The sequence below is a fragment of the Passer montanus genome, unplaced genomic scaffold (assembly GCF_014805655.1).
Source record: "Passer montanus isolate IOZ18808 unplaced genomic scaffold, ASM1480565v1 scaffold65, whole genome shotgun sequence".
NCBI lineage: Eukaryota > Metazoa > Chordata > Aves > Passeriformes > Passeridae > Passer > Passer montanus.
Genome location: NW_024371593.1, coordinates 3815360 through 3842506, shown reverse-complemented (window position 1 = coordinate 3842506; position 27147 = coordinate 3815360). Strand labels below are relative to the sequence as shown.

Sequence of the window (27147 nt, the reverse complement as noted above, 5' to 3'; positions counted from 1 at the left end):
ATTTTCTTCCAGTGGTGGGGTAAGGATGGTACTGACAATTGTATCTAAATGGGTTTTTTTCTCTAGGAGTAAGCCTGCATCTTTCTTTAGATGACCCCTCCCACAAGCCACTTAATTTTCTTGTCTCACATTAACAAAAAGAACCACATAAACTTTTTGCATGTAAAAAGGTGACTTAAAAATGCAGAAAGTTTCAACATTCCCTCCCCAAATCCTTTGGAGACTGAGTCAGTTACATGACTTCAAAAAGGCAAATATGGCACAAAAGAATGGAAATTAAGTTAAAAAAATCAATTTTATAAATATTCTTCCTCTGTACAATTTTTCACAGCCCCACCCCTCCCACCCATTTTTATTCACATTTAGTTTTGTTTAATTCCCACCCAGATTTATTTTTAAATCATAAAATATATATTTTAAATCTGTTCATATTTTAAAATATTTACAGGAAAAGTTCCTTCTGTTGAGGTCATGAAGAGTCTGTACAAGGAGAGGGTGGAGGGGGGTAGAGGTGAAAATAGCTTCGTTCCGTGGCAGGAGATGGAGGGCAGCTTTCCTCTGCCGACATGTACTGACTGCGAGGTGTGGGTGGAGGGGGATAAGGGTCTGAGTCTGAATTTAAATCTATATAGTATTTGTTGGCCTTCCATCGACTCGTGGTATAGTCACTGTCACAGACATCTGTGCTGCATGGGGTTGTGGGTGGAGCTATCCCTCGTATCAGGTACGGCCTGCACGGAAACAAAAAAGAACAAAGAACATGCATTAGCTGCTATCTGGGGAGAAAAGAAGGAAAAAATGAGGAGACTGAACAGCTCTGTGTGTTCAGTCAAGATGCTCACTATGTGAGCCTTAATTCAAACTCTCAGAGAAATCCAACAAGAAATACCTGAACTGTGTCAATTTTGAATGGCACAACTACCCTCAGCCAGCAGCACGTTCTTCCAGCCCCTAACCTACCAGAGGAGACCACTCTGACCACTTAGCCCAGTCACTAACAAACAGATTTACTCATGAAAGAGTTTTAAGACAAGCTTAACAGAATGAGCAGAAAACATCAACAGGGATGCTCAGGGACTGTTACATAGCAATATAATGTACATAATGTGAATGGTCATTCATTAAGAGAGGAAAAGATTTTTAAATGAAGTCTGAACAAGATCCAGAACTAAAGTCAGATGAATAGAAGATTCAGCAAACCTTGTTATCTGAACTGTACCTGTAAGATCTTGTGTTTGAAGGAATGTTTGAGGAATAAAACATCTCTGCATTGTATAAGGAGCGATCGGTAGCTGGGGAAGGAGGAGGGTTCAAAATCTAGAAACAAGAAAAAAAAGTGTGAAATTTTGGGTTAATTATACAATTTTACTTAGATTGAAAATAGTATTTATGCCTTCACCCTGTCATTCACCCTTACTCTAGTTTGATCTCCTAGCTTGGATGTGTTAATGCATTTTTAAAGATCACAGATGTTCATTACAAGACTTTACTTTGGACTTAGGTACTGTGCAGGCCTTCAAAGTTCTCACTACAGGGAATTTTCTTCCTTGCCACATCTGTTATTATGCTGGAAGGCTGGAATAAAGCTGGAAATGACACCCAGTTTGGCTGAATCTGAATGCAATTCCTTGGACATAAGGACTGATTGCATCCTCAGCAGACGCTATTGGAAATAAAGTGTGTTCCACTCCCAGACCCTAAACATGTCCCCAGTCCATAGTAGGGTCAGGAAGCCAAGTTCCTTTACTATAACTAATAAAACACCATCCTTCCCTGAACACTTCATTTTTACTCTTGTTCTGTAAACATATCATTTTGGCAGAATTCACAATGAAAGAAGCCTATGAGCTAAAGAATATTTATAGCCTGTGTGTGCATATAGACAGCATACACACATATGGCTCAGCTATGAGTGCTTACACACAGTTACTGGTAGCCTTCACACAGGAAAAAGTTTAGTAGGCTTCAAAATTATTTAGGATTCTTCCACCAGAAGCTGAACTTCTGACACAGTCATTAGGGCATTGGCCTCGCCCTAAGAAGAGCATTTTATCTCTTCAGTGTGGAAAATTACACCATTGTTGCTGATTGAGCCTTGCTGCTGATGTGCACATCGTGTACACTGCCTGCCCTGGGCATTCCACCAGAACTCATGGTCTGCCCCACTGACCATCCTTCCTCTGCCTCTGCTCCTCTCCCACAAAAACACTCCAAAATCACTGAGTGGAGATCATTGTTTGGGTCTTCACTGTGCAGCGTTCAGCAAGTGATTCCTGGCCTTTGAGTTGGGCTTACTGTTATTTACACTGACAAGCCCTGAACACAGATTCATGCAAAGGGAGACAACCTTTGCCAGCTGTGGGGACTGATGAGTAACTGCCCCAAGGCCATCTTTCAGAAATCTTCTTCCTTGGAGGAGCACTGCATGCTACTTGTGGATTCACTCCTATTGACACCCTGAGCTGCACCAGTACCACTTCACACTGAGACTAAATACAGCAAACAGTGTCAGCCAGGATGCCTGTAGCCAGGTTCTTAGGTATATAAACTGACATAACTTCACTGACACTGATTCTTTCCCAGTCTCTATTCACTGGAACACCTCCCAGTACCACTAAGATGTGTTAAACAAACCAAAAAAGTCAGGGAAATGAAGATGCTCAGATCTGTCCTTTTGACTGTTATTATAAAGCTGGGTAATCAGCGATCAGGCATAACTCACCAAAATGTCTGGATTAAGCAGTACCTTAATGTAACAAAGCCCTTGCAATAGCTTCCTTCTAAGAACTCAGTGTGCTTTTCATGAAGGAAATGCTGATATCATCCCTTCAGGCCCTGGCTGACACAGCAAAGTGTGGAAAAAGAATTCCCAGCAACAGTCAGATTAACTTAGGCCAGAAGTCAAACGGAAGAGTTGATCTTTTGGCCGAGACAGATCCCATAGAATCACACAGGCAGATCAGCTCTTGGGCTTCTTTTCTCTTTCAAGCTTTATTTAAGTAAGTGTTTTTTCTGTTCATCCTTTTTAGCGTGGTACTGACACATCAATCAGGTCTAGCATGAAATTGTTCAGCACATTACAGAGACACTGGTGATGCATGAGACCAGCTAAATTAGGAGGGCTGCTGAGTTCCTGAGTTCATCTGCTTATGGACGGCTTCACAACCCAAGAAGTACACACCCAATTTTACCTTACCAAGAGATAAGCTCAAAAGCCTCTCTTTTCCAGTTTTGCCCTTCTTAAAGGGAGAGAAAGTACCTTTGTAACTGGCCAAAATGCCATCAATCAAAATGCCCACACAGAGCTTATGTGTAAACACAAATGCATGTGTACCCACACAGTATGTGGGCTCCTGATTCAATACAACACAAAAATCCTCTCCATAGCTGGCAGATCATCTCTGGCAGCTTGTTGCGTGTGCCTAAAACCCAATGGATGTATCGCTCAGAAGCACAATGGAAGAAAACTGTCATGACAAAATATGCTGGCAAACAGGAACCTTTCTATGTCTCTCCTACATATTCAGAGAGGACTCTTTCCATTCAGAATTTACATGTTGGAATTTGTGAAACTGCGATATGGGGACGAGAATTCTGTCACTTCTAACACTCAAAAGTCAGAAATGGAGCTAAATTATAGCTGAAAAAATGCAAGCAAAGTAACCTCCGCCTCACCCTGCTGTACCAGAGTATGCACTTGGTTTTCTGAATCAACAATCGACGCTTGATCTAAACAGCAAGTCAAGATTATTTCATACACGTTTGTATTCCAGTCCCCTTTCATTTTGCTTGCCTTATTATTCCATGTGTGCCTGCAGCATTAGGCAGTGCAAAATGTCATTGGGCCACAGCCATCAGAGTTAACAAAGGAGGTGGCATCTCCAAGGGACGACAGAAGTACCCAGGAACAAACCAGCTGAGTATCACTCTGATAACAAAACATTCTGGACATCACAGAGCACTGTATAATCCTGATGGGCTACAACAAAGCCCTTTTGTGAAGTTCAGTGAGTGTCAAAATGGGCCTGACTATTATAAACAGTAACACCCAAGAGTTGTTAACAGTTGGTAACATCTACTTAGTAAGCACAAAATTTCACCTTTCCTTTCTTCAGAGGCAGGAGATACCTAACTCAGGGGTGTGTCTCCCAGACATACCTGTGGATAGAAAGTGGCTTTAGTGCTGGATGAGCTGCTTGAAGATGCTCCAGTAACGTGGTTTCTGTCATACAATGGGGCACCACTGCTTCCTCCCATGAGGCTCATGGAGCTAATCATGGACTTTCCACAAGAAATGCCTGCATTGAAACAGAGAGGAAGACAAGGTTAGATAAACCACAGTGACAAACAGAAACCAAATCCCTAGCTTTGCAAACCCATGCAATGATAATGGTTGTCACACTTTGGGAAGAGTGCTTTATGTAAAAACTTCAGGATTACAAGGAACAGACACTTTTTGTAAAGAGAACATTTCACCCTCAGACCACCTATTGTCTCGCTGCAGCACTGAACTCACAACCTATCACACTGCTGAGAAAGGAATCTTCAGAACAGCTGATCCAAACTGCTCACCCAAATTAACAAAGAAATTTTCCAATTAAGCAAACTTAGGCAATTGCAATAAAACCCCATTATACAAGGCCCAAAAAAACCACCAAGCTTGAGACCTCCAAAGTTTAATTTTCCATTGCAAGAAATTAAATTGCAAGTAAATGAATAACTGCAAAACCCAAATATTTTTATTAAAAATAATTACAGCAGAAATTGAAAATCAGCAGAGACAAAAGGAAGGAAACCTGAGTTAGAGGAAAATAGAAGACATCATTCTCCAATCTGTTTTACTACAATATACTCTTAACTCAGACAATTAATTTTCAGCTTCTTCCTGTCAGACTATTCAGTGCTAATGTAAGAGTTAAGTCTGGGAAGTTTTCAGAACTTTTTTTTTTCAAATGCAGGAAATATTTATTACAAGCAGAGTAAGTGTTTGTAATCATCATTCATGATTATATATCCTTATCAGAAATGCTATGGTATTAGAAACCTGTCTTTTCTTTAGGATTAGCATAAATAATAAGGCTTTCAGCTGTTGTAACTTGTCACAACAATATGGATTAGAAAAAGCTAACAAATATGGATGAGAATCAGAATGACAGCTTGGTTTAGCACCTACAGAAGCACAGATGAAAACCACTGATACTTCCTTTAATTAGAAAAGCTTTAGTGTGAAGTCAAATTTAAAACATCCCTGTGAAGATTTCACCTGCAATTATTTCATCCTCTAATTTTATTTCCTACCACAAAAACCTCTTGACAACCATAGTAACATAATTTAAGCAGGAATAGCTTACCATAGCCATTAAAGTGCAAGAAAAGCTAACAGATTTTACATATTTGATTCAAATGACTGATTCATCCCAAAACCAGCGAGCAGACCAACATCTAATTTCCGCTCTTTGAAAACTCCACATCCAGCAGCCTTTATCACGTGTAAAATTCCAATCCAGACAATGGAATGGTACTGCTTAGATGCAAGCACCCTTACCAGTAAAAGTGCCATGCTGAGAACTTCCTGGAGCGATGAAATTGAGAGGGACGTGGGGGGTACCACTGACATACTCGTGTGGAAAGGGACTATTGGGCCCGGCGTAGCGCTGGCACACCACGCGCTGGCACACAAAGTACATTCCTCCCATGACAAAAAGGGACAGTATTATCCCAATGACAGGACCAATGGCACTGCTGTGGGGCTGCGACTCATCTGAGGCTGGCTTCGATTTTTCTGCAAAGAGAGGAGAAGGAAATTAAACATGGTCATTAAACATGGAGCAGTGTGCATGCTGCTGTCCCGGAGCTTATTCAGCACATCAGGCAGCACACAGCCATTCACACAGTGCCTTTAAAAACATCTGCTTCACACTCGGGCATCTGTGACTCCAGATATTCTGATTCGGTACACAGGACTTCATGCTTCCTCTTCCCCTCCATAGAGCAGTTATGAGCAAAGTACTCTTCTTTTTGTCTAGCAATTTATCTTGTAACAGGATTGCTTATCTTGATAGAACAACAGTCTAGAAGTTTCCTTTTCTTCCCTGTCCTCCAAAGTCAATGGGTCAAAGATCCAGGATACATATAAATATTAAGTCCTTAATCAGAGAGGGTTGCTCTCTCAAAAGCCATTTAGGCTAGCAATAACATGAAAAATCAAGAAAATTTACCCGTAGGGAAGGTACCATATATACTAAGCAGTGGACGTCTTCCTAGCTAACACAGGTCTTAGTATACTTTTCCTTCCTAAAATACTACTTGCTTTCAAAGAAACCCCACCTTACAAATTGGAAGAAAAACACAATCCAAAGTATCTGAAATACTTTCTACTCATTATTTTTCCCCTTATGTAGCTGAATGTTAAAAAATAAAAGGTGCTGCAGTATTTGAGATGAGCTACACCTCACAACTCTCCCTGATCATGAGTAACACATTCAAAATTCTTGCCAGATGAACCTGACACCTCTCTGATTTTCACATATGTGGTGGTCTTCAGGGAAAGCAATTTTTTCCACTTGATTCACACATTTATAATTTAATTTTTTAACATACACTAACAGATACATTCAAAAAGTAAAGAAATCAAAATAAACTTATCCAAATTTTACATGCTCTGTTCTAACTATAGACCCCTTCCCCCCTGATGAAGTGAAAGGGTTGATATAAGATTCAGGCCCCCACTTCATAAAATTTTTCTCCAGTGGTTCTGGTTTCCACTTCAGAGCAAGGGAATGAAAAACAACTGAAATTGGAACAGGAAGATAAAGGAAATACAAACATCTAGCAATAAACTCTTAACAGCTCAGCATTCAGAACTTATTTCTGTCTTAAAGTCTTTGTTTTTTTCACACTTACTAGTGCATGACAACTTTTATGCCAGCTAAGGTCCTAATTTTCAAATAGAATAGTTCAGACATGATACCAGAAAAAAGCAAAGCCAAAATTAAAATATGTTCCCAAATAAGCTATTTTAAAACACACAATTCTCATTTTGGTTAAATCTAGCTTCTTTTGAATGCAAGATCCTTATCTAAAAGGTAGCAATCATTTTTATTCCCTTCTTGAGTTCCTTCCCTCAGTCAAGTGGGAAACCACAGAATGCCGTGCTCCACAAAGAGCTCCAGAGGACACAATCCTATGTCTACATAAAGACACATTTAAATCAGTTAAGACCTAATTGCAGGACTGGACCCAAAGTGCAAACAGGAAACAGCTGCATTAACTTGGCAGCAAGAAAGTTTGCCAAGTGCATGAAGAAATTGAGTGGAAAAAAAAAAAAAAGGAAGAAGTGGCCTTATATTATCCAGGAAACTGTGGAACTGGATGAAAGAGTTAAATGGAAGATATGGGAGAAGCATGTTCAGCCTGAAATTTCCAACAGTTTCTGTCTCCATTCTTTTAGCCTTTTTTTCTATTTACAACTAGGGCTCCTTTCACCATTCCTACTCATGAATACACTTTTCCTTGCAGTATCCACCATGAAGAAGGAAGGAGAAAACAAGGCTACCTTGGACCAAACCTGGCAAACTCTCCTCTCATCCCAGCAGTGGCACAGATTCTGACAACTGGTGCTTCAAAACATGACAAATCTAAAATATTAAAAGCTTCACAATCCACTATGGCTGGTCCTACAGGCAATGTAAGTGCAGCATTTCTCTACACAAATCCAGTGCAAGCTATTTGTTCAGAATGAACTACAGACAGAGCAGCACATCTATCTGCTTTTATTCTAAAATGCTTTGTTTCAACTATTTTGCTAAACCACTTGTGTGATTCTAAATGCTCCCTCCATCTGCCCCATTGCCTGAATATTTCATGCTCTGGTCACCTCAACAACAAAACAATAGAAATTGCAAGAAGAGCGAAAGTAAGTGAATTTTACTGTCCATTTTGGACTACAAAGTAACAGACTCTCTAAGGACTAACACAACAGCTGCCATCAGCATGTCTGTAACTTGCATATACCTACTGCCATGAGAATTCAAAGTTACATTTTTTCCCAGAGAAATCAACATCTCTCCACATATTCTTTTCACACCTGCACTGTAAGACACCAGTTTGTGTTCTCTTGTGGACGCTTGCTCATTGCACGTTAATTAGCCTCCTCCACATAATTAGCCTCCAGCTTGGCCCTGTTGCTGCAGTGCATAGGGCTGCACATTTTTAAAAGCCACTCTGGGTTTAGCAGCAGCTCTGCAAGTTCCAAGGTACTGAGCACAGTCAAACCAGGTTTCCCTAAGGATAGTTCTGAAGGCCCTTCTGCAATATTCTTCCCTGAAAGAAATTTGCTCTGCAAAGGCCAGGGCTCTGCAGAGGGGTGCAGAACATGCCCAAGAAAAGCACCAAACACAGCACCTGCATGCCAAGAAAAGCCATCTCACCACACATGAGCTCGTCAGAGCCGTCGATGCAGTCCGGAAAGGAGTCACACTGCTGCTTCAGGAGGATGCACTGCCCGCTCGCGCAGCGGAACTGGTTGGGCAGACAAATTGCTGCACAGAAAGAAAGGGAAATCAAGTACTGACAACACAGCAGCATTCGAGCCTCTTGAGAAAACTGAAACAACTGAGTTTCATATTATTATCAGGTAGGTGCCAGAACAGTGCTGTGGGTAAGCTGCAAGCCTGCAGTATCTCTGGTTCTTTCCCCTTGCTGTTATTCCACTTACTCAGTGGAGCTAAAATAAAATTCTGGCCCCAGTAACTCCCAATTCTTTGTCATATCAGTCCTGCTGGGGCAAAACTAAGATCAAATCAGCAAGAATCTCTTACATTACCTAACAAAGTGTAGTTGATCACCTGACATGTTAACAAAATATAGTAATGTGGCTTATTATAAAAGCTTATGTACTCCATACCTATATTATGTATACATAATAGATATATTATGTATAATATATCCTTGCTAAGTAACTGCTAGATTTCTTATCTGTATTCAGGAATTTCTTACTTAACAAAAAGGACTTGTATCTATACATTTCAAGAACAGTTAGAATTCCAAAGGGATGCTTGTGTTGGAACCATGAGTTCAGGAAAACTGATCTTACTATCACAATCTGCTTCATCAGATTTATCTTGACAGTCGATTTCTCCATTACACCGCAAGTGAGCATCAATGCACTGTCCCTTCTCACACTGGAACTGGGATGCAGAGCATATGGGGCAGCTGTCTTCATCACTCTGGTCATCACACTCAGGAAACCCATCACACCTCCATGCCATTGGGATACAGTCAATCTCTCCAGTTGCACATGTAAATTGGTCTGGGGAACAAGTTGGAGGTTCTGGAGAAAGAGAAAACAGATCAGATTTGTATACTCAACTTTATCCTTTTCAACAGAGTAAAAGTATGACAGAGTTTGTCAAGAAAAGCACTTATTCTTTCCCTGGAGTTCTTCTGTGACTACACTAAGATTCCAGCTTAGAGGAAAACATTATTTTGCATACGGGATGAAATTTTACCAACTTCATAACAAAAACTGGATGCATGCTGATAGAAGAAGTTTGCTTTAACAGTCAAGCACTGAACTAGGGACAGGAGCTACAAATACTTACTCTACAAATACTTGCTTTATCTCTAACAACCACCTTTTGGAAGTCACTATCATACACATAAATTCCAAAGAATACTCAATTTCTGATTGCAAACCAGATTCTAAACAATTCTAATCCCTGCAATTATATTAGCCTGGAGCAATTCTTCATTAAAAAATCTGACACATCAAGTTCATTGGCAATTAATATATCTAAAACATACAACATGTAGCTTCTACAGTATTTCTTTCATTACTTTTCCAGTGGTTTTTCCACAAAAAAAATTCTGAGTCAGTTATGAATTGGAAAATATGAATGGAGAAAAAAAAATCTTTATAGGACTGGTCAACATTAAGCTAAGTTCTCTTGTTGGAAAGTCTCCGGGCTGCAGGTCAGTGAAGGTTCAGAGAGCAGTGTAAGGAGCACTGCAGACCTGCCCTAATCTTATATTCTCTCACTACAGACACAGACCACTTTAACTTGTGCACGGCCATTTTTATATTTGCTGGACTCAAAAGAGCTGGGACTTCCATCAAGTTTGACTTTTCATGGACCCCAAGACTGGCATCACTCCTTTTCATGTCCATACTGTTGTTCAACCCCATACAGAGATGCAACAATTATGCTCCTATAAGGTATCCATAGTTGTTTTCTTCAGAATGTCAGGAGATAAACACAATCCAGGTCAAGAATCTATTGCAAAAAATGCTCCAAATTCTTACCTACAACAAGTTAGCATACAATTTTCCAACATTGTTATCAATGAAAAAAACAGACAATGGGCAAACCCACTCAGCTGTTATCAGTAGCAATTAGTTACAGTCAAAAAGTGGGGGCCATCTCAAAACAGCCCTGCAGCAATCACATACATTTCCACTGATTTGAAAAGTTGCTGGGTCAAAACTCTGTGACATAACGACATCATTTAGCAGAGGCAGCCACTCCTCCCCACAGCTGCTGCTGCCCAGCAATGCTCTGAGTAGATATTCACCACTTGGATTAAGAGAGAGCCACATCATATCCTACTATAACAGCAGCAAGACCAAGCTAGAGGTGTGCTCTGGCACTGGATGGTAACACTGCTCTGGAAGCCCAGTGGGTTTTTCTTAACATTTTGGCTCAGGAACGGACTTTACAAAGGAAAGTTTCTTAGCTGTATGAGTATTTTTTCTCCTGAGGGTGGTGCTAAAAATTCTAGAATTACATGTGAACAGTTTTTCAAGTGCTGCTGTCCTTTCTTCATTAGGGAGAAAAAATTCAAGAATGAGATAAAAGTATAATCAAGAGCTTGAAAAACAAAATGTGAATAAAAATCTAAATGTGCTTGGGTCTGGAAAAATTTATGATTTTTTAAAGTTCCTCATTTATGATAATTTGGAGGAGCAATATGAGAATTACAAATGTAGCCAATGACCTGACAGCTGTAGATAAGATAAAGATGCCAGACACACACATTAAGGTGAATTATATTTTGATACAAGTGCACTGTTTGGATAATTCAACAGACAGATCACTACTTCTGCATATAAAGGCACATTTAGCATTGCACTGTGGTTGCACTTAGCAAGAACAAACTTGCATTAAAGAACTTGACAAAAGCATTCATAAGGATGCATAGAAGATGGACAAATGTTCTCCAGCCAACTACACTATTTTGAAACACTGGGTAGTGGCTGTTACTAGGACAGACAAGATGGGTTAAAAACCTGTTGCAGGCTTAGTGAAAGATTAGAATAAAAAAACATAAGACCCTGAAATGGAGGCCCCTGAATTTTTAGATTTATAGCTGAAGATCCAAAGGAGTGGAATGTGAGACTCTCTCGCTGTCCACGTTGTGCAACAACACTACAAGAAGTACAATTAGATTGACCCACCCTGCCCTCCCCATGTAACCACCACTACTCTAAAGCCACATAACTTGTTGTGGTCATGGGAAAGAAAACAGTTTATCATGGAAATGACTGTCCCATGGGAGGTCAGAGTTCAGCCAGAAAATGAAATCCACAGCAAAATAAATACATGAGAAGTCAAGAGGACCAGCAGAGCCAAAGAAGTTAAGACATAATGCCTCCCAAAAAGAAACAATGTTTTGTTTTGAATCCCCTCTGCAAGTGTAATGTTAATAGTTTTTAAAAATACTAGGATGGTAAAAGGGAAGGCTAAAGGAAAAGTCTACCCTGTGGAAAGAGGAGTGCTACCTTTATTAAAAAGAAAGGCAATAAAGCCTACATTTGATAAATAGCCAGTACAGTGTTTCACATTACAAGGCCAAATTAATTTCAAAGACTGGAGTCTCATTCTCTGGGAATCATAGGCACAATTTCTGCTCAGGTCATCACAGGTTGGTGCAACATGATCTTCAAAACACTTGTTAAAAGCACAAACCTGTCACATCATACAATTATAAAAATATCAGTAGAAGATGCAAGTATTTTAAGGTCAAAGAAAAATATTCTGTTCAGAATGAGAAGTCACATGCACCCAAAACCTCAAGCAGAAAACAGCTGGTAGAACTACCAAAGATTAATTTAACACATGATGCAGCACAACATGTACAGAAAAACTGTGTGTAAATCCACATTTTGGATTGGAATGCAACCTCAGCAGACGCATTTTTGATACAAATTGATTAGCAGTGCTGTTAAATGTAACTCACCTCCACATGTTAAGAGATTCTGTAGAAGCACAAGGTGCTCAGGGCATGAACATCTTGGAGTTCCATCCCCTTTGGCAATGCAGATGTGTGAGCACCCACCATTGTCACGGGAGCATGGATGCACAGCTGGTGAAACACACAAAAATAATATTATGTAGCAAAAAGAAATTATAACTATTCCTCAATAGGGCAAAATCAAAAACTACTCACAAACCACTTCTGTTTGAGTAACCAAGATTTCACTAAAAAATATTAGGAAGATACATGCAGGATTTTTCAGTTCAATGCTTGAAAGATGATTTATTACTTCATAAGGACTAAATTTCTCCCAGTCATAGTAATAGAGCAACGTGATCAAGCTGCCCAGCCCATTGCAGGAGGCTGGAATTGGATAACCTTCAAAAGGTCTCTTCCAATCCAAACCATTTATGATCCTATCACATGGAGACCTTTCAAGAACTTCTGAAAAGAATATGGAAGCTGAGGTGAAGGGAACTGAAAAGGCAGATTTGGGAAGGCTGCATTTATGTCTTACCTAGATACCCACCCTGCATTTCTAGGGTAGGCATCAAGAAACAATGTATGTCTTTGTTTAAAGAGAGGAAGCTACACCTCTGTGCTCCCCATCAGTTACCCAGAAGCACCGAGAGGTGCTAAAATAACGATTTTTAATGAACATTAGGTAGATAAGAAACAGGCACAGAGATGGGAGGTCACTGTCTGATGATCCCAGCCCAAAGGAGTCAGAAGAGACTCTTGCCTGCTTATTCAGGCTGATAGCTGAGCGTCTGCTGCAGCAATCTGTGGGGCTACAGCCTGTGTAATTTGTGATGCTGCTGGACAGTGCATCCTTTCCTACTGCTCAGCATCAAGAATTTACACAGGGAAGAAATTGTTTAGATATCATAATTTCTCTGCCAAATTTGTTTTCCAACTGTCCAGGCTTCTCAGCAACCTGCTTTCTACCTTTAAGAAATTAATTTGTTTATACAGGTATGAGTTGCTCACAGAAGTGCATGCATATATACCTGCATATGCATATGTATATTTAGTCCCCTGTTGTAACAGAAATCACCTATGTAGAAATTTTTCAGCTGCAACAGAGGATTCTTTTTCCCTATCTTAAATAAACACATGGGGGAAAAGCAAACCTCTTTTTTAACACTGTTGAGAATTAAAGAAACAAAATCTTTTTGCTTCAGACAGTATTACCTTTGAAATATACCAATATATGTGAAATGTGTGAAGTGGCACAGAAGAAGAGCTGGGTATTGTGAAAGAAAGAACCTCTAAGTCATGATTATCCTATAGAATGTACTACAGTTTAAACGCTTATGTTACCTGATTTGTAACAGCTTACCCACATATACAAGTTCAAAAATACTTCCAGCCATCACAGACACTAATGTATGTGACATAATGTTTGTTGTGAAGTTGAATAATTTCTTCTGAAAATTAAAGCATTATACACCAATGTACCCTCCCTATATAAGACAACTCATCACAGGCAACAGAGACCTCTGTTTCCCACATTTTGTTTGGGTTTTGTATTCTCTTTTACAATCCTGTTAATCAGGAGGAGCTGTAGGTTGTCACTTTGAGGAGAGACTGCTTGAAGAGGTTTCAGCACTCTCCACCAAACCACAGTAATTTGGATCATCCTGCATGCATGATCCCTTTCAGATATGAGCACCTAAAATGCTCCACCCTTGTTGCAAGACAAATTCCACATCCACAGTACAACTCACTGTAGGAGCTTCCTCCCCATTTTGCCTCCCTCACTGCAGGCTTTTACATCACTACTCTGCTGAGCCAAATCAGACATACCTTTATATGGGAGACTGAAGCACCTGGAGACAAGGCAAGTATAACCCTTTCGGTTCTTATCAGAGTTTTTTCCAAGACTTATTACTTGATTGTACTTAGAAAATTAACAACCAGAATTTTAAATAGTTTTTAGATTGAATTCAGTGTCATGTGAGCTTGCACAGAGCAGGTAACTCAGTGCCATGATATTACATGTTCTAGCTGTGCAGCAACAGTCCCCTTGACAAGAAGGAGAAATTTGTTTCTCCTCTCCTGCAGCCCTGACTGATCAAGTTGAAAGCATTTTGTGGCTTTTTTGAAGCAACATTATTACAATATCCAGCTGGATGAGGACTTTGAGATACAATGACCAAGACATCAGATACTGAAACTCACAGAATTCTTCCATATCAAGCTCTTCCACAGCATGAATGCCCGTTAGGTGAGCAATCCTGCCTTGAATTCTAGTCCTTTTGTACCCATTCACTTTCTCCACTCTCTCAATCATCTGCTGCTGACGATCAATCCAATACAGGTGATTCCCCAGCACAGTGAGTCCCATGGGCTGAAGAATGTTGGAGTCCTCCAGGGTCACGCGGTTGGCACCTGAAACCGACAAAAACAAAGACTAGTTTTACACTAGTCAACTTTTAAGCTATTTCTTAAAAAAAAACATCACAAAGCAACATCCCAGCTAAAACCAAACCAAACCAAACCTTGGAGACAGTGAGCTACAAGGTCATTGACTTCATCTGTCTCTGCTTGCTCAGTCTCATCTCAGGTAAACGCTACCAGCGCCACGTGTGGAGGACAAGCAGATACAAGGGGAAACCCAGCTCATCCCTGGCTGGTCAGCCAGCCATGCCCAGCCCCACACTGACAGCCCTGTGATGTGCAGCTCCCAAAAGCTGATACAGACTCAGCTCTTGGGCCAAGGGTTTTACAGTGCACTCACACACGGAGCTGTGCATTTTTTCTGGAATATATAAGCAACTGCAAAATACAACCAGTTTAGTTTCACTGCCGTTACTCAAATAGAATATATTCATCATGCAAAGCAAGAGGCAAGTACCAAACCTTGTCACAGCCTATGTGACAACCACAGATATAGGATCAAAAAAGAAAATCTCTTAAAAGAAACTCAACTTTTCTTATTTAGTAACCCACCAGAAAACCCAAACTTTAAATGACTCAATATGCTCCTAAATAGGAACACTGTCAAATGCTCAGGCTCTCTGCTTTATAAAAATATGTGAAAATCTGCTTTAAGCCAGTGAGTACAAAAGAGGTCAAGTAAAAATGCATTTATTATCAGTTTTCACTTTAATTACTTGTGTCTTGCGCATTCTGCTGTGTACTGCCCTGTGATTAGATTAATTTAGTTATTGCTTTTATTATTTTCTAGGGTGAAGATATACCAAACTATTAATTCACTGAAACCATTCTGACCCTGTGTATGCCTATGTAACTGGATATATTTGATTAAAAAAATTAAAATTTAAAACAAAATCGTAACTTGGTGCTGCTTCTTCTCTCATAATTAGTTTTGGAATTATGGCCTTATGTCTGCTTGTATATAAAAAATGTAAGTTTTTAGTATCTACACAAAGCGAGATTATAGAATCCACATAATAAAAGTGCTATAAGAAATGAATTCAACTAATTTGCTGCATAAATTACGCAGAGCTCAGCCAAGCATGAGCATGTTCAATTAGCTTTGCAGTTAGAACAGCTCCAGAGGAAGGCCATGAAGATGACCAGAGAGCTGGAGCACCTCTCTTATGAGAATAGGCAAATAGAGCTGGGGTTGCTCAGCCTGGAGAAGAGAAGGCTCTGGGGAGACCTTAAAGAAGCCTTTCATGATACTTAAAGGGAGCTTATAAAAAAAGAGGGAGAGGGAATTTTTCTGTGGGCAGATAGTGATAGGACAAGGGGGAACGGTTTTAAACTGAAGGAGTTTAAGAGCAACTTGGTCTAACTCCAACTGAAAAATTCCAGAACCTTGCAAAGAAAACTGTTAGATGGGTTATAGTTCTTTCATCCCTCTCTGAAAGTTAAGCACTGGACATCTGAGGCTATTCCCTGATTTAGCAGGATGCTGTTTTAATCAGGGTAATCAGGAACCTCCATAACCATGTCACCTCTACAAGTCTACAATGGAACAATAGCCACTAACTACCAGAATATCTAGACCAGTTTAATTGTTATGAAGGATACTATACACAATTTTGGTCCCATTTATTCAGCAGCCTTAGTTTATGCTAAAAATCTTTTCCTAACATATGCCCATTTTGCTCAGAAAAGTATTTTCTCAAAAATATTTTTTTCAAAAGTATTTTGCTCAGAAAATGCTATTTAGAAGAAGCAATTAATATTAACATCACTTTGGCTCTCAAATTTCTTCTGAAGTTGTGATACAAGACTGAAAAGCATTGTAAAAATAAAAATATGCTGCTAACTCATTTAAAAATCAACATCTCAGTGAATCAAATTACAGTGAGCTCAACAGGATCAAATATAACCACAATGATTTTCTGAGAAAGTAGAGCCATTGCATCCTCTGTTCTATACTGCCCACCAGAGCAAATTTCTCCACTTCTTCAGCACTATCAAGTGCTTTTAAGTCAATAGTGAACTGTGCTAAGATCCATGAGTGCTATTGCTTTGCATATGGAGTAATGGTTCATATTACTAATGTGCAAAAATTGTGATGAGTTGGCATCTCTCCACTGTGTTGCAACAATGTTGTTTAAGATAAGCTGTCTTATCACCCAGATTAGAAAAAACCCAAACATTGCCCTTTCTTCTGTTTTTTGCAAGCTACCTTGATTTACTAAGCTGTAAGCTCCAGAGAAAGACAAATTGAAAAGTATGCAAACTTTCCAAACCACTAAGAAAAAAAAAACGCGGGGGGGGCACAGAGGAGGTTATTTAGGGGTTCCAAGACTAAGAACACTTTCAGAACACATCAAAAGTCAAACGGCTGCCTTGGAGGGTGTCAATCATTACAGTCATGTCTATTCTAATTACATCAAAGATGGAGCCCACCAGCAACTGCTGTCTGTGACTGCCTACACAGAACTGGCAGCGGTGGAGATGAAAGTCACCAGGCTCAGCATCAAAGAGGGAACGATGTCCTGTACATGCTAGCACTGTGCTGCAAGTGTTTAACTCATACCACATACCTGACAGGTCACAGCTCTCGATGCGCTTCAGATCCGCATCCACCCAGAAAAGCTTTCCAAGCTTGTTGTCAACCACCAGCGCTACCGGTCGGATCAAGCCAGTTGTAAAAAGCACTTCTCTCTCTGTGCCATCCAGGGCTGCACGCTCAATCTTGGGAGCTCTCTCCTGCATGTTGGTGAAGTACATGTACCTGAGAACAGAGACAGCACCGCTGAGCTGGAGCTCCAGGGACAGGCAATTCCCCTCTGCCCACCTTGCAAGCGGGAATGGTTTCACAGGCATGGCTGCTGTGACTGCTCCCAGGTGCAAAGATCCAGAACCAAACATCTGGTAACTGACACGCTCAGCCTGAAATTAATAGGATTGATCTCCAGGCCATAAAGTGCCTCAACACTGCTGCACCAGCAGCACTGCTCCTGCACGGAGCTGGGCGTTGTAAGAGACTAGCACAGACCTTCTGCAACTCTCCCTGGGTAATGCTGTCCCCACTTACAAATCAAAGTCCAGAAGTTCTTTCTAACAAAAAAAAAGCATTAACCACCACCTCCTGTCCTTCTAAGTAACTTTTACTTCTCAGCAAGTAAAATTTCCTACCAAACTTGAGAAAAGATTACAGAAGAACAACTGAGGATGGCACGTTCCTGACACCTTAGTTCCATGAATTCTTTATATCTGTCTAAGCCAGTTCAGTTGCAAACAAAAGCAGTCTCTGTCCTGCTCATGCATAGGGAAAAAAGGGTGCAACCCCATGATGAACTGAGACCTCTTTAAAGGAAAAGTCCACTATTTTTTCAGTGGTGAGTAACATAGGCAAGCTCTCCAACAGCCTGAGCTGCACTGCTGCACAGCCTTTCCTTAATGGCATAAGGAGGGGAGGCAGCAGTCAGAACATGAACCCAAGGGAGAGGCAGTGGAAGGAATTTCTGTAATCATGGCAGAAGCCATTGGAAATCACTCATTCAGCTCTCCCAGACAGTCACAGTGTTTAGCATACTGTCTTCCTCATTTTTCCTCCTTTACTTTGAAATGGATTTAGCATTAAATCACTTGAAAACCTGACCAGAAAAGTTGAGAGTTTTAGAGATCAACAAACCCAAACTCCCATTTTAATGGAGAAAGCAGACAAGCTTTTATAAATACAAGCTATATCCAAGTGACTTAGTCCCAGTAAGATTAGAATCTTTCCTCCAATCCCCCTCTCCCCAAAACAGCTTTTGAACAGTGCAGAGTACACCGGTACAAAACACCAGTCCTATAAATACTCCAGACAGAGTCACTGGGTACTATTGTATCCACATATTTGTGAAATATTGTCATTCAACATCTGTCAAGCACATGGTAAGCCATTTAGCAGTAACTGGGATTTAAGCATCTCACTTATTCAAGAGAACAGTAAAACACCATCCATCTTTGACATCTAAGAAGAAAGCTACTAACTACCAGAAGCAGAGGGAGTGTCTCTTGAATCTAACTAAAGCTGCTTTGCATCAAAACATATTTTCCTCCTGTGGGGAATCACTCTAGTGCATCCCACCTGCTTCAATTCATTTCAGAGGTGTTTGAGATACACATGACATCAGAATTAATTTAAGAATGTATAGAACATGAGGGGTTCAAGTGTTTAAGTTTCATACTACTACATTAGCAGGAATAGTTGTATCAAATTCGAGGCTCTTTTCTTTACCCCTGGAAACATTTGTTTTATGATGACTAAACACTTATGAGCCAGATTCTGAGGTGATACAGACTCTCCTGTTTTTGCTGTCAGGTGGCAGGGCTGTGCGTCCACACAGAGAACAGTACAAGCACACAGAGAACAGTACAAGGTGGTTTTACTTTGCTGTCACCACCTGGGTTATTGCCTCATGCATGGCTGTGAGAACAGAGGCAAAGGAGAGAACAGGAGGAGAAACCTGGATACCCCGGAACCCAGAACTGGATAAGCAGTCACCTACACCCTGAACAAAACTCAGAACTTCTCTTGGCACAAACAGACAGAGGCAGCACAAGGTTCCCAGGCGCGGAGCTGGCACAAGCCCTGCACAAGGAGCCGGACGGACGCTCACCCGCGCTCCGCGTTCACCACGATGGCTCTGGGCCTGTCGTGCTCCCCCCGCAGCACCATCCCGATGGATTCCCCGTTCAGCCGGTGCACGTTGACGGAATTTGTGGCCTCACAGGTCCAGTACAAGGTGTGGCTGTAGATATCTATGCTGAGGTCGTGGGGCTGCTTCTCCGGGTTCTGGCTTTGGTTCGGGGTACTCATTACAGTGAAAGGCTGCAAGACAACACATGGACAACAATTTCCAGCCATTACTCTGATGATTGACTGAAGAACAATGATTGCACAGAAATCATGGTTTACTTGCCCCATGGTTTAGAAACCCCTAAAACCACAATCCTAAAAATGTTCAGTAATTCTCATATATAAATAGAATATCCATCAGTAAGTGCTGACAAGAGCAGTTGACAGTGATGATCCCTTGGTGTGGCAGATAGAAGAGGAAGGTCAAGCATAAAGTAAAAGCACACAAAAAGACTGACACAAAACTATAGACAAGATGTACACTTGCCTGGGTGCCATCATCTTTGGCTCTTTTTATAATATTCTGGCGTCCATCCACCCAGTAGATCAATTTATCTAAGGGATCATAATCAATAGCCTTGACATTCCTCAGACCATGCATGGGTAGGATGATATCTGGGCTTTGCTGATCATCAGGTATCATCCTGCTGATGGCAGATTTCTGGCTAAATAGCAGGAAACTGGCCGGGGCTGAAAAAAGCCCAAACAGAACGCATGAGAAAGTACAATTCCCAAAAATATATCCCCACAGAAGAAAGAGAATATTTAGAAAAAAGTCACAAAGAGACACCAATATTCACAATGAAAATTAAACAACTCATAACTGGAGATTTTTGCTATAAAGTTGAAATGTTTCTTTCTATAGTTATAGAAGGAGATCGGGTGAAATCTGCAGGACCTGCCTTTCAAAAATTCACCCTTTCATTCAGTTAAAATTGCCTTATATGCTACTATGCACCCATTTTCTATTCATGTGCCATTTTTACTAGAAACTTAAGTTCCTACTGAACAACCAATCAAGTAGAAGGCTTCTAATATCACATATAATATCACACGCAGGGAGAACACAAACTTCTATGTATTTCAAGTGCATCTGCAATTTGGGCAGACTACTTAGGAGTTAAGAATGCTTTACTGTGTGTTATTTTAGCTGACTTTATCAAGCATGTAAAGAGAAAAAGACTTTTTTGTTGGCAATTTCTTTTCCACCACCTACACACTTAGGTAAGGAGTGGGAAAGCTTCACTCACACAGCTGAATCACCTAGAAAGCACTTCTGGTAAAACAAGAAAGACCAGACTTGACAGCGCTGTCATTTCTAAGACTTGAAATACAAATCTTCATGCCTAGCACATGTCACAAAAATGGATATAAAATTCCATACTCTGTCCTCATATGCAAAGATCACTTTTAAAATCATAACCTTTGAAACATACTTGGGACCCCTTTCCTTTAGCACCTGGGAGCCACAAGCACTGCAGAACACAATAGCAAATAAAAAGGCTTACAACTGCAGTTCCTGCTGTTGGGATCCAAGGTGTAATGAGCAGCACAGCCACACCTAAATCCATTTGGGATGGCAAGGCACAAGTGACCACAATGGCCATTATTCTGCACACAATCATTCAAGCCGTCCTGACGAGAAGAATGGAAGACCAATATGTCCATCACAAAGTCCAGATGGCCCTGAATAAGGGTCCTGTTCTTCCCACTGGTCTTGTCTGCTCTTTCTATGCTGTGAAGATTCCAGTCTGTCCAGTAGATGTAGTCACTGTACTGGGTTAATCCAAATGGATGAGGTAGATCATCTGCTATGATTTCTCGTTCTTGTCCTGCAAAAACAAGGATAACCAACTAAAGGACAATTCCCATGACATAAAATAAGGTGTGACTGGCATGCAGAAAAATCTTTTTCTTCTTTTTAAAATAAAACCTCTGATTTTCCGAATCAGCATCATGGGATTCTTTATTAAGTGTTATCTGCTCGAGAGGTAACATAAACAGTTGTATTCCAAAGCCCTACCTCGATACCCTCCTGCCTACAAAGCAATTTGAAATGATGCCAGTGTATCGTAATCTAAATAAATACTACTTCATATGTCTCACGCTTATCAACCCAAATAGACATATCCAAAAAGATATCCAATAATACTATCAGCTCCAGTAATCACTTAGGCCAATAAAAAACCCCATTAATATGCATGAAAGCAACAATAAACTTGAGATTCACAGAGAAACTGCTATGAGAAATAATGGTGCTTCACTCAGGAAACAAATCTTTTGCAGTGCAATTTAACATACAGCTATCCCAGGAGTTTAGGAAACTGTTTGTTTGGCAGAAATCTCAATACTCCCACATTCAGCGGCTCAGTTAGCAACATTAGATTTAACACCTTCTAGAGCATGGTCTCTGACAGAGATGTATTACTGAAGTAGATAAAGTCTTACTGCAAACCACCTTCCTGAACATTTTCAAGCATAAACCTCCATGAATCTCTGCCATCAAATGAAGATGTAGCCTTTAGCAGCACCATCTCCTTTTGTCTCCAACATCCCATGCTAGACTCTACAGAACACCTCACTTTTCTTCCTCTGCCCTACTTTCCATTTCACCACGACTTGAGAAAGAATGAAATAATCAAAAACCAGAACATGAGGCCACCAGATCTAAATACAGAGGCAACCTTCCCATGTAACTTTTAGGCATCTAAATCCTCCAAGTCAGGGGTACAGATAACCTGCATGCTCTCAGGTACTTAGAGCAATTCTGATCTGTACTGATGCATTCATGAGAAATACTCTTTTGAAGGAAGCAGATAAGCTGTACAATTGAATTTTCACAATAGATGGAAGAAAAGCTCCCAGAAGTGTGATTTCCTCCCCCCCCCCCGCTGTTTATAATGTCCAAGATTAGGCTGGAGCAGCATTCCCTCATCCACTTCAGAGTGCTTTGCTCATCCCTTAACTGATGAGCCCACTTGCTGCAAGTCTACCTGAGTCTTTATAATCTGCTGGCTTCAAAGACATTGTACAACATGAAAGTGAATGGGCACAGGTCTATGGGCCCTGATGGGATGCATCCCAGGGTCCTGAGGCAACCGGCTGATGAGGCTGGCAAGCCACTGTCTATTGTATTTGATAAACATTGAAGCTGACAGTGACTGGAAAAAAGGGAAACATCACTCCTCTTTTTAAAAGGAGGACTACAGATCCTCACAGAGGTGAGCCTCACCTCTGTGGCTGGGAAGATCATGGAATAGATCCTCCTAGAAGTAATGCTAAGGCACATGCAAGACAAAGGATGATCTGACACAGCCAGCACGGCTTCACTAAGGGCAAATCGAGCCTGATGACCCTGGTGGCATTCTCTGGTGGAGTAACTTCAGAACCTCAGAATTCTGAAGATATGCATACACAATCACACCTTTAAAAACCCCACTTTCTAAAAGTATCTTTCCATGGAATAAAAAAACCAACCAAACAAACAACCTAGTTGCAGTGAAATTATGTATATTGTCAATCACAGCACACCCCTTGTATGTATAAATGAAATTCCAATGGAAAACATGAGAATGTGTGAAGTTGTACCTGAAACACACTGCAGTAGTAGCTGCAAAACCTTTCTGCCTCCAAGACATGCAAGAAGTATTTTGGTTTAGAATTAATACAACTGAAGCCAGAAATAAGAAATAGTACTTCAACAGAATATTAGTGTTCAGGCTAAAATGTCAGGGATAATTTATAATGAACCTGTAAGCTGTCCTCACTTTGAGAACTCAGAGGCCATCTCTGCTTTGGTACAACACAGACAGTTTCACACCAACAGAGAGAAATGACATTTTATCTCACCACCATTATAGATCATCATATGGTTATTAATTTATGAAGGTTTTAAAAATTTTCTTAAACACTTAACTCTCTGTTTCCTTTTATAAGAAAATATACACACATATTTACTATCAGTTATATTGCTCAAATTTCTTATTATTCAATTACTTTACTACGGCCAGTGCACATTTCTGTACTGGCTGGTGTAATATAACATTAGATTACCCAGCATATTTGATGACTCAATCATGCTTGTGTCTAAATCAGTCCAGTAGAGCCTTTGGTCCACATAATCAATAGTGAGGTCATTGGCACGCCCCACTTTGTCCACCAACGTGATGCTGTTTGTCCCATCCATGTAGGCTCGAACGATCCTGGGTTTGCCTCCCCACTCAGTCCAGTACATGTATCTGCAGTGAGAAGTGCAACAAAAACAGGACATCAGCCAGGTATAGCTGCATGCTTTGCCTTTCTAAATTTCTTTGCAGCACTTGAAAAAAACAAACCAAAAAAACCCACATGGTTATGTGCAGCATCACAATACTCCTTTTTTGCACAAATGCAGAATAATATTTTTGACAATTATTAATTTTTCATTGTAACCCATAGTATTGTGGAAGGTTTATTGCCTTTTCAAAGACTCTGAAGAAACAGAGTTGTGCCAAATAACTTGTTATGTACAAGAACACCCACACAAAGCTTTGAAAAGCAGCAGAGTCCCTTACCCTTTGGTGGGATCAAGAGCCAGAGACCTTGGGTTGTCCAAGTCCTTCCACACAAGGACCTGCCTGTACTGTCCATCCAGGCGGGCGACTTCGATGCGATTGGTTCCAGTGTCTGCCCAGTAGAGGTTCTTGCCCATCCAGTCCACAGCCATTCCCTCAGGATAATCTAGCCCAAACTCAATCACATGTTCAACAGAGCTCCCATTCATGAAAGCTCGGCTTATGGTCTGGAAAACAATGGTGTAAAAATGTTACAGTGCTTATGGATACCCCAGTGAAATAAAGAGGAATAATTATCATGAAGTTTGGTGTACAAAACGAAATTAGTACAAAAAAACCCCAGTCATTGTTACTTTTTAAACAACTAATTTCTGTTGTCAAAAAATACAGAAATTCTCAGGAGAAAAACACCTGAATTTTCAGAAAGCTAGTGGTTTCTGTGGTTTCTGATGGCCAAGACATCTGAAAAGGACATGATTTTCAGAAAGCAGTATGTAGCTTGACACCTCTCCCTCTCTTCTATTTGCACACAAGAAGCTGGTTTTTAAAAAAAATATTTAACTCCCTGTAATGTTTTAAGTCTCAGAAACACATCCCAGTGGCATCTAAATTAAATTGTTTCTCATAATCAGCCACCTGGAGCACGTTTACATCAGAGCACATCTACTGATCCCATTTACATTTTAGTTATGCACACTCAACAAAATAAGTCATAGGGCAAGGACTGCACACATATCACTAAGTCACTGCTAACAGCACAGAAACAAGCCCCAGGTAAATAAATAGTAACTTCCAGGACCAAATACCCACCCTTGCTTATCAACACTCAGCTATCAGTCTACAAGCCTGCCAATATTTCAGCTATTGATCTCTTAATAGTTTGATACATGGATGTGTAAGGGTCAGAGACATTTTACACTTTTAAAGGTAAATGTCAAACCCTGAAATCACATTGTGTAGTTTTTGCAAATACTACACTCATATAACCAGAGGCACACAGAGACCAGGGAAGTGGTGGGCACTCAAGGAAAGGGAGATCACTGTGAGCTCTGAAGTTATAATACCTGCTCCTAAGCAGCTAGATGTATGGGACAAGGGGAATGACAACCCAGAGGTGCTGGAAGATACCTGGTATGTATATGAAAATACAGTATGCTGTAAAATTTGGGAGGTAACAAACAAGTTTTCCACTCCTGCACAGAGTGAGACTGAGATTTACTGATGCAGCTGAAGTGATGTGCTTTCCAGTACAAATGGTTAAGATGCCCATAACTCCTGCTCTCCACGTGCCTGTGTGAGATTTATTTAGCAACTGTGTCTGCAGTGCACTAATTTATTACACTGGCACTCTTCCTGAAGGAACGGGATCCAGAGCACAAGCAGCACTGCTCACTCTGAAGCACAGCCCTCATTAGTGCTCACAGAGAGGCCACGGAAACTGCCCGAGCCCTGCAGGCTCCAGAAGTGAGCTTTGCCATGTTATGGCTTGGGCACACGGGCAAGGAAACTCTGATTGCTCTTGGAAAACCTATTAAGAGTCTGAACAGAATAATTTAATTCCAGTGAAGTGAATCTGTTATTTTCTACCAAATACTAGGTTCACTTCAAAAGGCCAAGTAACGCTGATGAAGAGCACAGCCCTGACTTTAGCACACACCTGGATGTGTACCAAACATCACAGGAAATGTGTTCTGGGGAACACATTGAGAGAGAGCTGGGGGCAGGTGGGCCCTTAACACAGTGTGGAGAAGACTGGACAGGTTCTCTGGCTTTTTCTGTGCCAAGCTGAAGCCACAGACTAACAGCAAACAATCCAAAGTTCACTTGTCAAATGTTAATACTGAGTACAATTGTCTTCCAAGTCAAAACTGGAAGAGGATAGAAAACTCACGGGGCTGCTGAGCTCAGTGTTTAAATTACTCTACTCTGACATAAACTCAGCTTTTCTACAGCAGATACATATATGGATGCAACACATCCAGCATCCAAGATTTAGGCATTTGGTAGGAGCAGACACCACTCTGGATTTTTATTTGAAGCAGGAAGATGCCTGTCACCCTGCTGTGCATTCAGCAACGCAACTGTCTTCATCTCCAAGGGTCTCCTTGGATGCAATTCAATGACAACACTGGCAACTGCAGGACAGATCATGTAACAGAGACCTTTGTTAGATCAAAGTAACTGCTCTGTGGCTTTATATTCAAGGAATTCACACGTCAGTAATACCTTCAAACTAACATCAGTCCAATAGATTCTGTTATCAGAGACATCAAAATCCAGAGCAGATGCTTCCTTGACTCCAGTAAGAGGAATAGCAACATCATTATTATTGGTTTCAAGGGAAATCCTATGAATTGCTGCTCTGCTTGTGAAAACTAAGAAGGCTTCAGGAATGATGCAAGTCTTCATGTCACTCAACAGCTCAAGGCCAATGGGACAGGCACACCTGGCCTCCTGAGGTGTAAAGAAACACAGATGGCTGCAGCCTCCATTGTTCTCTGCGCATGAATTAGTTCCTTTGAAAAAATAAATAAACAAAACAACAAACCAGAACAGGTATTAGTGCATTGAATTAGTTCCTTAAAAAAAAACAAACAAAAAACCCCCAACAACTAAAAGGAAACACATATTAGTGCATTGTGAAGGTAAAAGGGAGAGAGGAGCACAGGAGGTTGAGCAAAAACACTGTATAATTTTCCAAAATAAGTTAACTATGAGTTGTCAGCAGGGAATTCTTTAAACAAAAAAAAAAAAAGGGCACTCCAAGTGGATTCTTCCCGTCTACTCAGGATTACCAGGATTGCAAAGCTGGACCTATCCCTCCTATTGTACAAATACCATCTACAAACAGATCCTTCTTGTCTCCTCAAAGATTAAATTCGTTCACTGAAGACACATAATTAATTAGCTACTTTTCACCAAGTACTCCACCTTTGTATCTCTTTGAAACCACCAGCTTTTACAAATGTTCAGTGATACAAAAGGGTGAGAAAAGAGCTGGATATCTGCAGTTCTTTCCCACCTGTTTAATTTAAAGCTGGGAAGAGTCATTAGCAGAAGCACTTCCAACAAGATCACCACAATCTCACACTTATTTTTTCATGTGATGGGGATGGAATGTGTAGGGGAAAGTAAGGACCAACACATAAATGAGTGCCTCTCTCCATCTGCTGGAACCAAGGATTTAGGTATTTTAAGAATGTTGCCACACACACAAAAGAAATTCAGTCTCAACCAGGGCTCTTTTCATTTTCCCTATTTTAGGGCATACGTATTTCA

The 27147-nt window shown here is 40.6% G+C and overlaps 1 protein-coding gene across 5 annotated transcripts in view; it reads right to left on the bottom strand.

The window, feature by feature from the left end:
- Positions 1 to 276: 276 nt before the first annotated feature.
- Positions 277 to 27147, bottom strand: part of LRP5 (LDL receptor related protein 5) — a 129133-nt gene continuing 102262 nt past the window's right edge. For all 5 annotated transcript variants that reach the window (XM_039728323.1, XM_039728324.1, XM_039728325.1 and 2 more), the window contains 15 exons: positions 26095 to 26384; positions 23869 to 24095; positions 23369 to 23553; positions 20824 to 21147; positions 19803 to 20005; positions 19296 to 19507; positions 17229 to 17419; positions 14440 to 14649; positions 12238 to 12363; positions 9095 to 9331; positions 8430 to 8540; positions 5546 to 5782; positions 4159 to 4298; positions 1220 to 1317; positions 277 to 731 (listed from right to left, as the gene is read on the bottom strand). In XM_039728323.1, coding sequence (XP_039584257.1) covers positions 470 to 731; positions 1220 to 1317; positions 4159 to 4298; positions 5546 to 5782; positions 8430 to 8540; positions 9095 to 9331; positions 12238 to 12363; positions 14440 to 14649; positions 17229 to 17419; positions 19296 to 19507; positions 19803 to 20005; positions 20824 to 21147; positions 23369 to 23553; positions 23869 to 24095; positions 26095 to 26384 — 3053 coding nt within the window. In that variant the 3' untranslated portion in view covers positions 277 to 469. The remainder of the gene's footprint in view (positions 732 to 1219; positions 1318 to 4158; positions 4299 to 5545; positions 5783 to 8429; positions 8541 to 9094; positions 9332 to 12237; positions 12364 to 14439; positions 14650 to 17228; positions 17420 to 19295; positions 19508 to 19802; positions 20006 to 20823; positions 21148 to 23368; positions 23554 to 23868; positions 24096 to 26094; positions 26385 to 27147) is intronic.